Here is a 15512-nt window from a genome sequence, read left to right on the forward strand (position 1 = left end):
TCAAGGCTGGTTTTGAAGTTGTAAACCATGGTTTGCAGGATGTTAGCACTGCCTCTGCATTGGACCATGCCCATTTGAAAGCTGGCTATTTTTGACAAATAATTCCAGCGCATGGTTTTTAAGCTGGCCTGTCAAACGTTTGGGAAAAGGCAGCTTTCTGGAGGCTAATACTGAACGCCACAAAGGATTCCCCCCCCCCCGGCAAGTTAAAGGAAATAAATAAGGTAAAGAACTGAACTGGAAAGAAGAATGCTTGGCTGCGCTGCAAAGCTGCAGAAGTAATTGGCTGCCTGAATTAGTTACCATGAAGTCTGGTTCAACTAGCTGTGCAAATTCGTCTGCTCGAGCTACAACTGCAAAGGAAGACAAATGAGGCAACGCAGAACCACACAGGAGATTTAGCCACACACCCAGTGCTGGAAAGGCAGGAAATGTCACAATTTTAAACCGTATATGAATTCAAACACTGGCAAAGCAAAAGGGGTGTAAAAATAAACCCGAAGTGTTCTTGTCTGGATCTCAGGCTGCGCTCTCTCTCCAGCTTGCAAACCTGTTTCAAAGTCCCTAAAGGTCCCGGGAAACTGTAAGCTCCCCTGTTAACTCATCTCCACAGAATTTGCAGGGCAATGTTGCTGGACCACAAGAAGGGTCAAGGAGACAGGCCGCTGGTTCCTTTGTTGTGTTCTTTTTGCTCTATGCCGCTTAAAGCACAGCACACAAGCCAAGACACCTTGTCTGCTCAGTTTGCCCGGTTGCAGGATTACAGACCCAGAGCAAGTTCCGCTAGCTGAGCTGCTTTACTTGGTCTTATATTATACTGGGTGGGGGACTTCAAATCCACGAGTTCCTTGATAGAGGGAATTTGGGAACCACTGTTCTTCTCAACCAAGAACTGGCAGTTCCCATCCAGCTCTTGTCATTATTCCCATTCAACTCCTTACACCCGTTTTGTGCCTGGCAGAAAGCAAATGGTGCCCCTTCTAAGCTGGCAAATGGCCTTCCGCCGGGGAAGTTAACCTGAAAATGGTGGCATATCTGGAATTATTGGAGTTGGAAGAAACTCGGAGGACCATCTAGTTCAGCCTTTCTCAACCTGTGGGTCCCCAGATGTTGTTGAACTACAACTCCCATCACTCCTAGCTAGCAAGGCCAGAGCTCAGGGATGATGGGAGTTGTAGTCCAACAACATCTGGGACCCACAGGTTGAGAAAGGCCAAACCCCCTGCAATGCAGGCATTCCTTACAAGGATCAGACCTGCAAACTTGGTGTTATCAGCACCATGTTCTAACCACTGAGCTACCATGACCCAGAGGATGCTTTTTGGTGTATTTCCCACGATAGACGGGATGCCAGCTGCGGCTTTCCAGTTGTTGCTGAACTACAACTCCCATCATCCCTGACCATTGGCCATGCTGCCTGGGGCTGATGGGAGCTGGAGTCCCAACAATATGTGTTCTACAGGTTGTGCAGGCAGATTCTCCCCAGTCCAAGTTACTTGATGGTGTGATGGGTGGGAAGAGTCACAATGGAGAAGAGAAGTAGAGGAGATGATGTCTAGGTTGGGAACTGTCAGGTTCCTCCAGGCTAAAGTATTTGGCCATTGCTCTTTAAAAACCAAGACGACTGTTGTGTTGTTGTTTTTTAAGCTTTGCTCTTTTCCTTAAAAAAGCCTGCTATACATATTTTTAGGGAACCTTTCTGTACGGAGGCAAGCCATTATTGTTAGCGATTTCAAAAGAACTGCACGGTCAAAGACAAGTTTTGGTATTGGCTGCATTAATCGTATCTAGTATTTAAATATGACATACACTGATTAGTTTTAATATAAAAGCATACTTCCAACCCAAGCTCCCTGAACACAGCTAGAGAGACACATTCAATAGGACTTCTGTAAACCTAGCACACAGGCTTCGGATGTAACAAAGGTACTCCTTTTCCTCTATTGTCCTAAGAAAATACACAAAAACTGCAAGCCATCCTCACACGCATTTGCTGCTATTTGCCCTTTGGTATCCTTTACCCCCAACCCATCTTGTTTTTCTCTGGAAAATAAAATAAAATTGTCCTTCTGCTCAGAGGAAGGAAAATAGACATGCAGTTTTGCAACACGAAGCACGTTTTTCAAACATCGTTTTGCAGTTAATTTTCTTACTGTGGTTAAGAGGATTCTTTATTTTATTTTATTTTTTAAAAAAATCATCTGCACCCTTAAAGGATTTTTGGAATCAAACATAAGGCCATTAAACCAACAGTCCCTTATGTGGTGCAGCCTCGCCAGCAGAGATGTGGAGGAGAGCCAAATTTGTAAATTCCAAATCCCGGAACTGCTTGTTCACTTCGGCCAACCAAGGAGCAAATATGCGATTGCTACAGGAGTCAATGACTCATTTCCCCCCTTCCAAAAGTGGAGGGAATCTATAGGGGCCACCAGGACTGGAGGGACAGCGTCAATCATTTGGCACCGCACAGCCACGTCCCACGACCAAAGAACTGGAACCTCAGTCTGATTTTGAGAGCTTACGTCGAACGTGTCGAGGAGGCTCCCAGTTGTCGCTGTCGTCTGTTTCTTCGTCCTCCTCAGCCTCACCTTCGTCTTCGTCATCCTGCTCTTCCAATGTCTCCTCCTCATCGTCTTCCTCCTCAAACAACTCAAGGCCTAAGTCGGCTCTCCTCTGCTTTTCCGCAAACCACTCCCTGACCTGCTCGTATCCCATGTGCGATTTGGCCACCAGCTCGTCAAGGTCCTGCTCGTTAAGGAATTTGTGTTTCAGGTAATAATCCTTCAGGATGGCTTTTCCAGTTTTAAATTTGATGATCGGCGTCCTGTCCCAAGGCCTGGTCCGTTTGTTGGCCCTCGGCCGCCCCCGGGGCCTTCCCCTCCCTCTGCCTTTTGGCCGTCCTCTCCCCCTCCGCCTCGAATAGCCTTGGCCATTCATACCGCTTGCATTGGCCCCTTGGTAGTAGTAGTACCATTTCAAGCCGCCATTTTTCCAGGCGTAACGCGTGTCTCCAAACCAGCTAACAATTTCTGTCCGGGGGAGCTTGGTCTCTTCTGCCAACTTGTCGTATTCTTCCGCGGATGGCCACTGCGTCCGGACGAAGGACATTTTGAGCATGTGCAGTTGTTCCGGTGACTTCTTAGACAGCTTCCCCGACTTCTGGGCTCCAGCTCCTTCCCCACCGCATGCCTCAGCAGATGCTTCCTTCAAGCTTCCTGAATTACTTTCGGCCAATTCCTCGCTTTCGTCCTGCGGAACGTTAGGTTTCTTCTGTTCCGAAAACCAAGCGTCAATCTCCCGCCTGGTCAGCTTGGTCTCCGACCGTATCCTGTTCAGTTCATCGTCTGTAAGAGCAGGGTTGTTGTGGAAACTGTCTTGGAGGACCTGCAGTTGCTCGGCAGTCTTCTCCTTAAATTTCTGGGGGTTGAGGTCAGAGGCATTCCACGACTGTTTCTGCTGCGGCTGCACCAGTGCTGAGGGCTCGTTCGTCTCGTCGCTCGAGTCAATCACGATGGTGCAGGAGTCGTTGTTGAGATGGTTATAGTGGTTGTGCTTCGAGTTCCTCTGGTTGTACCGGGTGTCGCTGAACCACTTCTTGATCTCCCCTTTAGTCAGGCCCGTCGCTTTCATGAGCCGAATGATCTCGGAATCGAGAGGGAAGTGGCTTTTCAGGTAGCTGATCTTCAGCGCCGTCAGCTGTTCCTTGGTCTTCTTCGTACGTCCCCCGACCACATCCATGTTTGCTGCCGCCACCACCTCCGATTTGGTAAGCTGAGGGGCCGGGACGGCAGCTACCTGCTTGGTTTCGGTAACGGGCTGAGTCGCTTGCACCTGCGCTTTCTGCAACTGGGCCGGGTTCGGGACTCCGGCCACCGTCAACGCGATCGGGGCAGTCACCGGAAGCGTGCCGGCGCCCGTGACTTGCGTGAGCACCAGGCCCGGCTGGCCAACTATTTGGCAGGTCTGCAGAATGGACGGCAGGCCGTTGCCGGCTGCCGAAATGTGTGCCGGGATGACCGTAATGGTCTGAGGGACAGTGTGCACGGTGCCGTTGAACTGCTTCCTCCTTGCTTCCTCCACCTCTTCCGGCGTCCAGCTGACGCCGTGCTTCAGGCGCTGGGCAGAGAACCAGATTTTGATCTGCTCCTCGGTGTATTTCGCTTGCGTGGCTAGAAGTGCGATTTCAGACACGGTTGGGTACGGGAACTTGTTGTAGGTGTTGAGCAAGAGGGGGTTGTTATCTAAAGCAGTGTTATAGGTCGGAATGCTATTGATAGGGATCAAGACTTTAGAAATCAAGTTTGAGTTCTGCGGAGACGTGATAGTAGTAATCACCTGTGCAGGCTGGATCACTGTGGTGGGGTTCACAACCGTGCTAATGGTTTCTGCTGCCAGTGAATTACTTGGGTTGGGGTCCAAAATGACAGGAGCCGGTTTCTCTACGATTTCCTCACACTCCGGGTCCGAATCGGCGTCTTTCTCCTCCGCGGCACCATCCTCCGCCGCGTTGTGAAACACGGCGATCCGCTTCGATTCGTTCTTATTCTTCATCCTTTTCATAATTGGGGTTTTGCTGATCGAGATGCCCGACAGATGGCCCTCGGAAGCTTCCGACTCCTCCGCTTTCTCCTCCTGGACGAAACTCCCATCGAAAGTGAGATCGTTCACTGTCTGCTCAAAGATGGTCTGGTTGTTACGCTTCACCATGGTGAGCTTAAAGTTCTCCTCTCCGGGGTGGTATTTCATATTGTGTTCCGAAAGGGCGTCATACCTCTTGGTGACGAATTTGCACTCAAGACAGACATAGGAGGAGCTCAGTACGATGGTCGGGTGCTCAGAATCCACGTGGAAAGTAAACATATTGAGATCTGGAGTCTGGAACGTACAGTACTTGCATTCATAACCCCCTTCGACTTTTTTTTTTTGCTGATTGTCCGAGTCCGCATATTCTTGAGAGTCTTCGTCACTCGAGACACTCCCCACTGGCGTGATCGCAGCCGGTCCTTCCTCCACGTCAGAGACCACCTCCAAGTCTGGGTCTGTCACACTCGCTAAGACCATGCAGGGTGTAGTGGATTTCCGTTTACTTGCCATTCTGCTGCGGCAGAGACTTGGCAGGTTTGAGTTGACGCGGCTCCCGCTCCGAGTCAAGCTTCCTGGAGGATTGTGTTACGATAATGGCTTTTGGTTCTCCGTCATCGCATGGCAGGTTCTCAACATTATTCAGCCCGTTAGCAGCATCTCTGTAGTGCAACAAGGCAAGACGGCGACTTGCAGTGCAAAGGATAAAAGGACAAGCAGCAGCTTCTTAACTTCGGCGTCTACCACCTGCATTCAGAAAGAAAGAAAGAAAGAAAGAAGATTTTAAAATGCATTGCTTCCGTTGTGTGAAACCAAATGCCCTTGCACCTCTGGAATTATATCTTCCTGCTGACCCTTTCAATCCATTTCGGTTCATCCCTAACATTACAATTTGTTGTATTTGTTTTATGGATTTTGCATTGGAGCCCAACGTGGCCATACTTAGAGCAGACCCACTGAAATGAATGGGGTTTCAGGGATGACTCAACGGGACTAACATAAGGTTACCAGATGTCCCTGTTTCCCAGGGACAGTCCCTGGATTTACAGATCAGCCCCCGTGCAAAATCTATTGAAGTTGAAAAGTGTCCCTGGATTCATTGAAAAAAATCTGGTAACCATAGACTAACGCCCCCTTGATTTCAACAGACCTACCTCCAAGTATGCCTAATGTATTTTTATTTAATTTTTTTATTACATTTGTACAGTCGTACCTCGGAATCCATTCCGGAAGCCCATTCAACTTCCAAAATGTTTGGAAACCAAAGTACGGCTTCTGATTGGCTGCAGGAAGCTCCTGCAGCTAATTGGAAGCCCTGTCGGATGTTCAGCTTCCAGAAAAACGTTTGGAAACCGGAACACTCACTTCTGGGCTTTGATCATTTGGGAGCTGAGGCATTCGAGATCCAAGGTACAACTGTATACCGAACTTAGTCCAAAGATCTCAGGCCGGTTTGTAGTATAAAAATACAAAACAAAAACCAACCAAACCAATAACCCCTCTTCACACAAACACATTTAAAAGGACATAGAATATGAACTCATTGAAATAAAAATCCAGGCATAGATTATGCTTCAGATACCACCCCACCCCTTTCGACCATTTGTTTAGCATAATTTTCAGCTAGATTATTTCTCTCTCATCAGTACTCATAAGTCCAGATCCAACTCTTTAGCTACTGTTTTATTACTATTAGCAGCACAGAAAGCTGCCTTATACAGAGTCAGATCAATGAGCCTTTTAGGCTAGTATTGTCTGCACTGAATGGCAGCAGCCCTGCAAGATTTCAGACACATAGTCCTTCCCGGCCCTACCTAGAGACGCTGCAGATTGAACCCAGTGCAAATGATGTGTTCTACCATTAAGCAACGGCTCTGTTATGCTCTGCATCCTCCTTGAATACTTTGTCCGGCTGGAATCTGTCCTTGACACAATGATAAGACCTCTTAGGTTGCCAGAACAGCCGATAGTGAGCAGTGTGCGAGTGGGTGTAGAAACCAGCCTTGTGCACAAGGATAAATCTTACATTAATTACTTCCCCCCACTTTTGCTCTGGCCCAAGCCCCCGCTGGCAAGTTTGCATAGAGAGTAACGCAGTCCTTGGACTAAATAAATAATTTAGGGCCATGTTTCCCAAACTTGGGTCTTCTTCTCCTTTTGGACTACAATTCCCATCATCCCTGACCACTGCTCTTGCTAGCTAGGGGTGATGGGAGTTGTAGTCCAAAAACAGCTGGAGACCCAAATTTGGGAAACACTGATTTAGGGCATTTCCCCCAAACCACACTGTTGTACCGCTCAACATCCTGCAAACGCCTTCTTCACATATGCTCCAGGCCAAGTACATATAGGAATCAGAACAGTAAAGTAAAAAAAATACCCTGTGGGTTCATAACATTTGCAGGTTTGGTTGCAAGAACCAGTCACCAATTTTTATTCTAAAGCCTTACTCCTCTACCGCCACCAAATGGTTAATACACAAGATAAAGTGACCAAACTCCTAATTGTCACAATTTCTACTTATGCAGAAAATGATGCTTAGTACTTTTCAATATGAATCTGTATCGACTAGACGCTGTTTGCAGGTCAGTTTTTGGACCGATGTATGCATGAAACCGGGGACGCGGGTGGCGCTGTGGGTTAAACCACAGAGCCTAGGACTTGCCAATCAGGTCGGCGGTTCGAATCCCCGCAATGGGATGAGCTCCCGTTGCTCGGTCCCTGCTCCTGCCAACCTAGCAGTTCGAAAGCACGTCAAAGTCCAAGTAGATAAATAGGTACTGCTCTGGCAGGAAGGTAAACGGCATTTCCATGTGCTGCTCTGGTTCACCAGAAGCGGCTTAGTCATGCTGGCCACATGACCCGGAAGCTGTACGCTGGCTCCCTCGGCCAATAAAGCGAGAAGAGCACCGCAACCCCAGAGTTGGTCACGACTGGACCTAAAGGTCAGGGGTCCCTTTACCTTTACCTATGCATGAAACCAAGGCTCTGATTTTAGAAATCTGGAATCTGTGTATCTGAAGAAGTGTGCATGCACACAAAAGCTCATACCAACAACAAACTTAGTTGGTCTCTAAGGTGCTACTGGAAGAAATTTGGAAGTTGGGGGTGGGAGGACTAGGAAGAGGGGAAACTGTTTCAAGAAACTCACTATATAAGCTAGGAGCCAAATGGCTCCTTAAACTAAGGTTACGGTCACCAAAACTGGTTGTCTAGTTGCCATTTTGGGGCTAGATGGCTCTAAAGTCTTATTTTTCAAATGGTGGACTGACTGTGATGGATTCTCAGCTAAACATCTGGCCAGTTCAGACGACAACCTTGAGCTAAGTTAAGAACTTTGAGAACTTAAGGAAGAAAAGTCACTTGATCCAGGGACAGTTCTCATAGATACCGGCCTATTCCGACCTCTTTTTCTTAATGGTGACACAGATCATTCATAACCTAAGAATATTCTTCACAACCGTGAGCAGGGCAGTAGGATGGGGTAAGTGAAGACAAGAAACAACAATTAACTATAATGTTGTTCACTGCTCCTGCTTAGGCTGCACAGAAAAAGCTTATTGGTTCCTGAAATTCATTCTGACTGTGCAGATAAAACATAACTTCTACAGGATGATGTAAGGTAAAGGTAAAAGAACCCCTGACCGTTAGGTCCAGTCGTGACAAACAGATGCAAAATGAGTGCTCTAACGCCAAGTTATTGTTCCTTCCCTAACAGGAGGAAGGGCATAAATTTGGGCAACTGGTGATGGCTCTGAACCCACCATCCATCTCTCTCTTCCAACCTTCCACCAAAAGAAGTGGTTCAGGATAATTCCACAAACAGATGAGCAAAGCATTCTCATTAGATTTCTGTTGTGGGGCAGCAGACAGATGTCACAGAACAGTGGTTCCCAATGAGTTTCGTACTGCGAACCCCGTTTTCCAAAAGCCAAGCCACAGATCCCCCCTGCTTTTGAAAATGTTGGTAGTTTTTGTTATGTGAATGGTGCCACCATTGCCGCTAACCTGTCCCAGCACAATACTGGGCTGTGCGTTTTCCAGACCACATGCCTGCATTAGTCACATAACACATGTGTTTTTTTTGGGCACCGCGATCTCGCACAAGATGCATGTCTGGCTGCGATTTTGCACGTTTGGGGGAGCTGTGCTTGCCGCCCAAAAGAGGATGTCCCAGACGGTTGACAGGTATGTGCCATGGGGATCCCCTGGGTGGGTTACACGCCGTGTTAGAAACTCAGATATATAGGCTCATCCTATAAACTCAGATATATAGGCTCATCAAATGGCAGCTGAAAAACCTAGGTTGTGGTTGCCACACACAATGGTATGACTAGGTGCCATTCCTGCCCTCCGCCCACCAAAGTGTTTCTTATTATTTTTATTAATTTCATTTCTAGACCACTTTATATTTTAAAGACTAAAATAAAAATAAAAAAATCCTTAGGGTCCGCACCATCAATTGGGAACCATTGTCATAAGTTCATCTAATCAGATAAGTTTAGATTAGATTAGATTAGATTAGATAAATTTATCTAATCAGATAATTTCACTGTACCACTTTAGAGATATCAAACTGCAAAGCTCACACTCTGTTTTATATATTAAAAAATAATAAAACAATTGTCCAGTAGCACCTTAGAGACCAACTAAGTTTGTTCTTGGTATAAGCTTTTGTGTGCGTGCACACTTCTTCAGATTCACACTTCTTCAGATGCGCACGAAAGCTTATACCAAGAACAAACTTAGTTGGTCTCTAAGGTGCTACTGGACAATTTTTTATATATATTTTGACTGCGTCAGACCAACACGGCTACCTACCTCTGTTTTATTGCACTGGATGCATCTGACAACACAATGGTTGGTTGAAATCTGAGAGACCCATTAGGGGAGGTGGGGTGAGTGGGTGCTTTTCCCATCAAGTTCCATGGCAAATGTCCAGAGTAGCCCCAGAGGTCAAGCAAAGCCCAATATTCAATCTGTGTTCCTTCCTCTATACAGGGGAAACCTGTGGCCCTTCAGATGTCATTGAACCACAACACCCAGCTGCTCCAGCAAGTATAGCCAATCGTCAGGGATGCTGGGAGAGATAGTCCACCAACACCTGCAAGGCCAAAGGTTCTCCATCCCTGATCTAGAGCCTACCCACTTATATCAAAGCAAAATAGAGCATTTCATTCAAACAGTGATTAAGGATGCCCAGTGATTTGAGGCTATTGGGTACACTGAATGCACTCATTTTTAACACCTCCCTTTAGAAGCAACCACAATTCCAAAGATTCCCTGTGGAGACTCTTGCACTCTTGGACCTGTAGCTTTGTGGTGGTGGGGGAACAGGGGTCTCCTAACAATTGTCAGCACCCATAACAAACTACAGCTCCCAGAATTCTTGGGGGGAAGCCATGACTATTTAAAATGATACCATAGTGCTTTGAATTGTATGGCGTCAATGTAGCCTTGGAGTAAACAATAGTCAGATGGACCAATGGGTCTGACTCCTATGTTGTTGTGTTTTTTTAAGGGAGTTCCTGTGTTAGGGTTAGGCAAGAGAATCTGACAGCAGAGTTCTGGGAAGAAGTGGCAAATGCACAACAAGGGAAGAGGAAAAAAATCAAGGCGAGAGATGATAAAAGGTTTTAGCTGACTGGGCAGGCAGCTAAGGAACCCCAAAAGCTAAACCAGACCTAGCAGCAAAGCGCTTATTGCTGAGTTCAGGTGTTCTTACGGAAGCCTAGGGGATTGTCTGCAATTATAAACTTATTTTAATTCTCCTTAGAGACTCCAGCGCTACATTCATCTGTTCTTGGGGGCAGAAGGAGGAGCGTCATCCAGCGCAACGACAAGGGCAGAGATATTAGGCAGCCTGAAAAATAAAAATTCTCATGTGCTCGCCGTACAAATGGTGCTGTAGCGTAGATTTAATTCAAGTCAAAAGGAAAGAGAACTCTGCAGGCTCGCACACAATTCCACAAACCTCCAAGTAGTTAACCAAAGAGGGTAACTTGTTCGCACAAATTGGGCCTCTAAATCCTACGGTTCCTGTACGCTTTCGTACAGTGGCTAGATGCTGGGAGGTCAGATTTAGAGGTTCAAATCCTTGCTTACTTACCCATAAAGCTGAATACGCTTGAGCAAGCCAGGCTTACCTCACCCTCAAGGGGGTTGTTGCAAGATCGCCCCAGATTCCACCCCGGAGGAATGGTGCAGAACAAATGTGACACATTTAATTTGGCTGGTTTAATTTCCCCCGTAGCCTGTTGGTGAACACACACATACAGCTATGCTCCCCCCTCCATGAGCCACTCCCTCCTCAATGTATGTTGTAAGGGGCAAGTAAAAAACACAAAAAGCTCCCTTACTCCCAACCTAAAATATACACACGCACACGGTTATCTGTACAATCTGTGCTAGATAAAATAATTGCACCCTGTGTTTTTTCAGGGCAAATGCAGAGAGAAATGGAACTGTCAAGGATCATTACAGGATATGGGGGTCTTGTTTTGTTTTTTTAAGTTAAGAAGCTCTCTCTTTTTCACCACAGGGCCCAAATTTTGACTACCACCTTCACCTCTCCTCTACCCAGTTTCCTAACTCCTTCACAGAAGCACCATAAAGCCAAAACACAACATGCACCCCTCAAACAATAGAGGCCAGGAGTATTGACCAGAAAGCCACAACAAATATCGAAAGATTGCCACCTTTCTTTCCCAACAATAATATTTATTTTCCATTTGCGATGAGAGCCTACACTTCAATGTGGTTTTATTATTATTTCTAGTTACATTTCCCCAAATGATTTATCCTCCTAATTAGAGCAACCTTCGTTTTCTCACAGTGCCACACACAAAAATTAAAATAACATAGAGGGCCACCAAGCAGAAAACAGGGTTTCTCATTTCCTCGCCCCACGACTCCAAGAGAGTGTTTTTTTTAAGATCTGAGGGACAATTAGAGGCCAGCTTGCATCTCCTAAATGCTAGCTCCGAAGGCGATGACTGTGGGACTGCTGCATGGAAGAAGAAAACGCTTTTGTAACTTAGCCCATCATTTATTTCTTTTTAAAGTCTGCTGGCCATTTCACGCCTGTAGGGGCAGCCACCCCCACCCTCACCCCTCTCGCCATCCCGCAACACTCACCCGGAAGATTATTAAAGAGCGAACAAATCCCTACCTTGCAATATTTTGCAAGCAGCTTTTAGAGACCTCTGCATTTCTGCTTCTTCAGTGCAAGTCCGCCATCTTGCATTTTAAAAAAAGAGAAAAACCTACTGCACTTTTAAGGGGGAGGAGGGGTAAGCGATGCTTTGTGAACTTTGAACTGGAAGCCAGCACTTTAAAGAATAAGACTTTAAAAATAAAATAAAAACAGAGAAGAGAAGCCCACCGCCCTCGTTCACTTTCCCCCCATGAAGCATGAAAATTAGAGGTTCGTTCCTCTCCCTCCCTCTACACCCGATGACATCAATGAATATTTTCTATTTAAAAAAAACAATAAAAGTGGAGGGGGGGAAGCGCCGCAGCAAATTGCGAATGTGTGCAAAAAGTCTCGCAATCGCCCATAGGCAACCCAGAGAAAGGAGCCGGAAGGAACGGCGGAGAAAGGGCGGAGCCAATGGAAACCCTGCAAGAGGGTTTTTCTCTCCCCCCACGCCTTCAACTCCGCCCCCCCGGACTGTGGGAAACGAGGGAGTGGGTGGGGTCACAGTCCCAAGTTGCAAGCAGCGGACCCAACAGAAAGCAACCCTCTGATTGGCCCCGGAGAGACTAGGCGCTGGCCATAGGGAATCGCGCCGCGAGGGCAGGGGAGGGTGAAAAGCGGAACAGCACATGACATTATTTTTTGCTTAACGCACCTGCGTTATTTGCGCCACCCTCTTACGCACATGCACGAGGACCTGCCTTTTAAGCTTCTGAAAAGGAGGAGTGCAGCGGCTCAAGCTTTTCTGGGAACTCGTGAGCTGCTGTCTAGGGTGGTTAAAAAACAACAAACTGGTGGTAGGAAAGCGCTCTGCTTCCGCTGGCTGGCGATGAGCGCCTTGCTTTTTCTATATTCCATAGAATTGCAGTTGGAAAGGATAACTGAGTCCCTTTAGTCCAGCCCCTTGCAATGCAGGACGCTGTTGGTTGTCAGCCGCCGCAAAAATCAGGTCGGTTTGCAAAAGGGTGGAGGGAGCGGCGTTTGACATAACAAACAGCCATGCTGGGTTGGATCTAAGGTTAATTAGTTCAGTTCCTTGCCGGTGTTCTCCCGCTATTCAATGGTTTAACTGCACATTGTGTGAAGCACTTTCCTTTTGTTCTAGGTTCTATTGTTACTCAAGAGGAAAACACTACTGGCTTTCCTCACACCATGCATGTTATATACCTTCATGGCTCCTTTTTTCTCTGCTAAAAAGTCCCGTGTAGCCTTTCTCCAGCTGCTTTTTTGTGTTTCATTCTGTTGAAATCCCTCCCTGCTGTGCCCCACACCCCTTCTAAATCTGCCCCCCACAGGATGGATTGCTAAAAATCACCTCTCCCCATTCCACTGATAGGATTGTTTTCCATCAGCTCATAGGCATCACATCTAAAGTTTAAAGCTTAACTGTTAGGCCTACATCTGATTTCTTTTTCAAGGAAGTGTAAGAGCTGAACTTGTAAGACAGGAAACAATGCCTTAAGATATGCCCGTCTTCCTATGCTTTCTACGCATTTTCTCAAACTAGGGCTGATTTTTCATGTGGTGCTCAGACACAGCACAAGTACAGCATATACAGAGAACGTTTTATATACGAGTGGCACAAAACTGCCATTTATCCCTTTGGCTAATGTGTTACCATAAACCAATCAGGCAAGGACATATACGCAAGTGGGATGAGTTTAAATTTCATGCCACTCCTCCAAAAAGCCTTCTTCATTCAAAAACAAACTCCAGCTTCCACCAGACTCATGGGGAAAGCTGGGGGGGGGGGATGACAAGCATCTGTCTAGCAGGGGGGGGGTTGTGTGTGTGGCTACTATTAAGCTCCATCACTGCTGCTTGAGCTGTCCCTGCCAAAACCCAAAGCTCCCTCAAACAGGTGCTCTGGAGAGAATTGTCTCATCCAGCCTGCCAAGCAGATGTTGTTGGGACAATGTCCCCCACCCAAATTCAAAGGTACTTCTGTCGTAACATAGCCATGGAGAGAAAAGAGCAAGTGACTGGGTGCTGTTTGTCACTGAGGCAACTAGCTTGCCTAGAAGCAGGAGCTTTAAAGCACGTGGGACTTGAGGTCTTTCCCAGAAGAAAAAGACTTAAACGATCCTGACTAAGGCAATTCACAACAGTAAAAGCAAGGTGGGGGAGGGAAGGGGGGAAGCTAATAAGAACTGGGATTTATGAAAAAAGAGAAACTACAAACAGGAGAAAACAAAGACGGGATTAATCCATGTCTTAAGCTGTAATAGTGACTTTAAAAAGGTATGCCAGCCAACTTTTTTTAAAGAGTACAGAAATTTATTTTGTCCATTAAGATTTAACATATTCATATATTATACAACAAAGAGATTACAGATTGTATTAACACGAGAATTAGTGCAGTGATAGAAATATAGATTGTGTTAAAAACTTGAGGAAATAAGAATACTAGAATGTCCCATCACTCGTTTAAAACCCATGTGAGATTTTAGAACACCAACTATATATTTTTTTAATAGCGGTTCAACATATATACATGATTTAATTGAAAAACATTTTGACATAAATTAGCATGTATTCATTTTACAGAGAAAAGTGGTGTAATGTGTGTATATATTTTCAAAACTTTAATGAAAACTTCCACCAAACTTCTTTCTTTAAAGAACACACATTAGCACCACAAAGTTACAAACTTATTTTCAAAGAGAAGAAAAAAACCCCAAGCATATTGTATGAAGACTGTTAGAGTGGACAAATCACTTGCATTCTTTAGTTCTTTCATCCAGCTTGTTCAATGTCTATGGCTTTTACATCCATATTGAGTTGAATCAAGAACATTTAGGCTTGTTATATGCAGGTATTTGATCCCAAATTAATAGGGGATAACATTTCAAACAAGAAGATTTCATTAGCAGATTTAAGTAAAGGCTGCAATTTCTCTTGTCATTTCCTGAAAATGAATAATAGCATCAGTGACAAAACTGAACAGAATTTTATTAGGTACTTTTCTCCAAAATTAATTTGTAACCTAATTATATTCTCCAGATGTGATGTTTGCAGATTTACATTGTAAGCTTTCAATGGAAAGAGCAGCCTCATCTATTGTATTTCAATTTAAGATGAGGAACAATAATCGTTGGGAAAGTGTATTTTGGGCTTCATACATGTATCAAAATAAAACATTGTTAATAGCTTACTGTGAATGCACAGATTTGAGTCACTTTCCCCCCACATGCTAGGGGTGGGGGGAGCAACAAATACCAGGAACCCTGTTTCATTTATCACACAAGCTAGCAGGCAGGAGCAAAGTAGGCTACATCACTGGACTTTAGTAGTTATGTTGTGCTTTACATTATGTTTGAACTAATTGCTATTTTATAATACATTAAGGCCTAACACTTTTCACCAAGAGAAGAAACGCCATGGTGCATCTGTAGCAGCACAACTGGACGCCTTCACCTGCCCCACCTATGACAAAAGATGTCTCTCTCACATTGGTCTCTATAGCCACAACAGGTGCTTCAACCTTCCAACACCTTGACCTCACCCCCAAAGGCACACTCCTTCACTGTCACAAGACACAGATGAATGCCAATGCCAATTTTATACCCCCGCATTCAAAATCTTTGGTCCATATTGTCTAGAACAGGATATTTAACAGGGGCAGAGTGGTGTGTCTGTGCATATGAAATACAAAATGCTTATTTAAAAAGCAGTCGTATCTCCAGTTCTCAGTGATGCTTTAAAACTGAGGAGAATCTGTGGTAATGGAAAA

The 15512-nt window shown here is 45.6% G+C and overlaps 2 protein-coding genes across 3 annotated transcripts in view; both read right to left on the bottom strand.

The window, feature by feature from the left end:
• Positions 1 to 1760: 1760 nt before the first annotated feature.
• ZHX1 (zinc fingers and homeoboxes 1) lies at positions 1761 to 12184 on the bottom strand. The gene is made up of 2 exons (XM_081204497.1): positions 11753 to 12184; positions 1761 to 5328 (listed from the first exon to the last, which is right to left on the bottom strand). The coding sequence occupies exon 2, from the start codon at positions 5092 to 5094 to the stop codon at positions 2500 to 2502; it is 2595 nt and encodes an 864-aa protein (XP_081060623.1). The 5' UTR covers positions 5095 to 5328; positions 11753 to 12184; the 3' UTR covers positions 1761 to 2499.
• A 1850-nt stretch (positions 12185 to 14034) lies between these two features.
• ATAD2 (ATPase family AAA domain containing 2) overlaps positions 14035 to 15512 on the bottom strand; it is a 30337-nt gene continuing 28859 nt past the window's right edge. For both annotated transcript variants that reach the window (XM_081205504.1, XM_081205503.1), the window contains exon 28: positions 14035 to 14687. In XM_081205504.1, coding sequence (XP_081061630.1) covers positions 14655 to 14687 — 33 coding nt within the window. In that variant the 3' untranslated portion in view covers positions 14035 to 14654. The remainder of the gene's footprint in view (positions 14688 to 15512) is intronic.

This window comes from Podarcis bocagei, assembly GCF_964188305.1.
Source record: "Podarcis bocagei genome assembly, chromosome: 8".
In the NCBI taxonomy this organism is placed as follows: domain Eukaryota; kingdom Metazoa; phylum Chordata; class Lepidosauria; order Squamata; family Lacertidae; genus Podarcis; species Podarcis bocagei.

Bases quoted from the DNA above. Each gene is read 5' to 3' on its own strand.
- ZHX1 (XM_081204497.1), bottom strand. From the start codon at position 5,094: ATGGCAAGTAAACGGAAATCCACTACACCCTGCATGGTCTTAGCGAGT.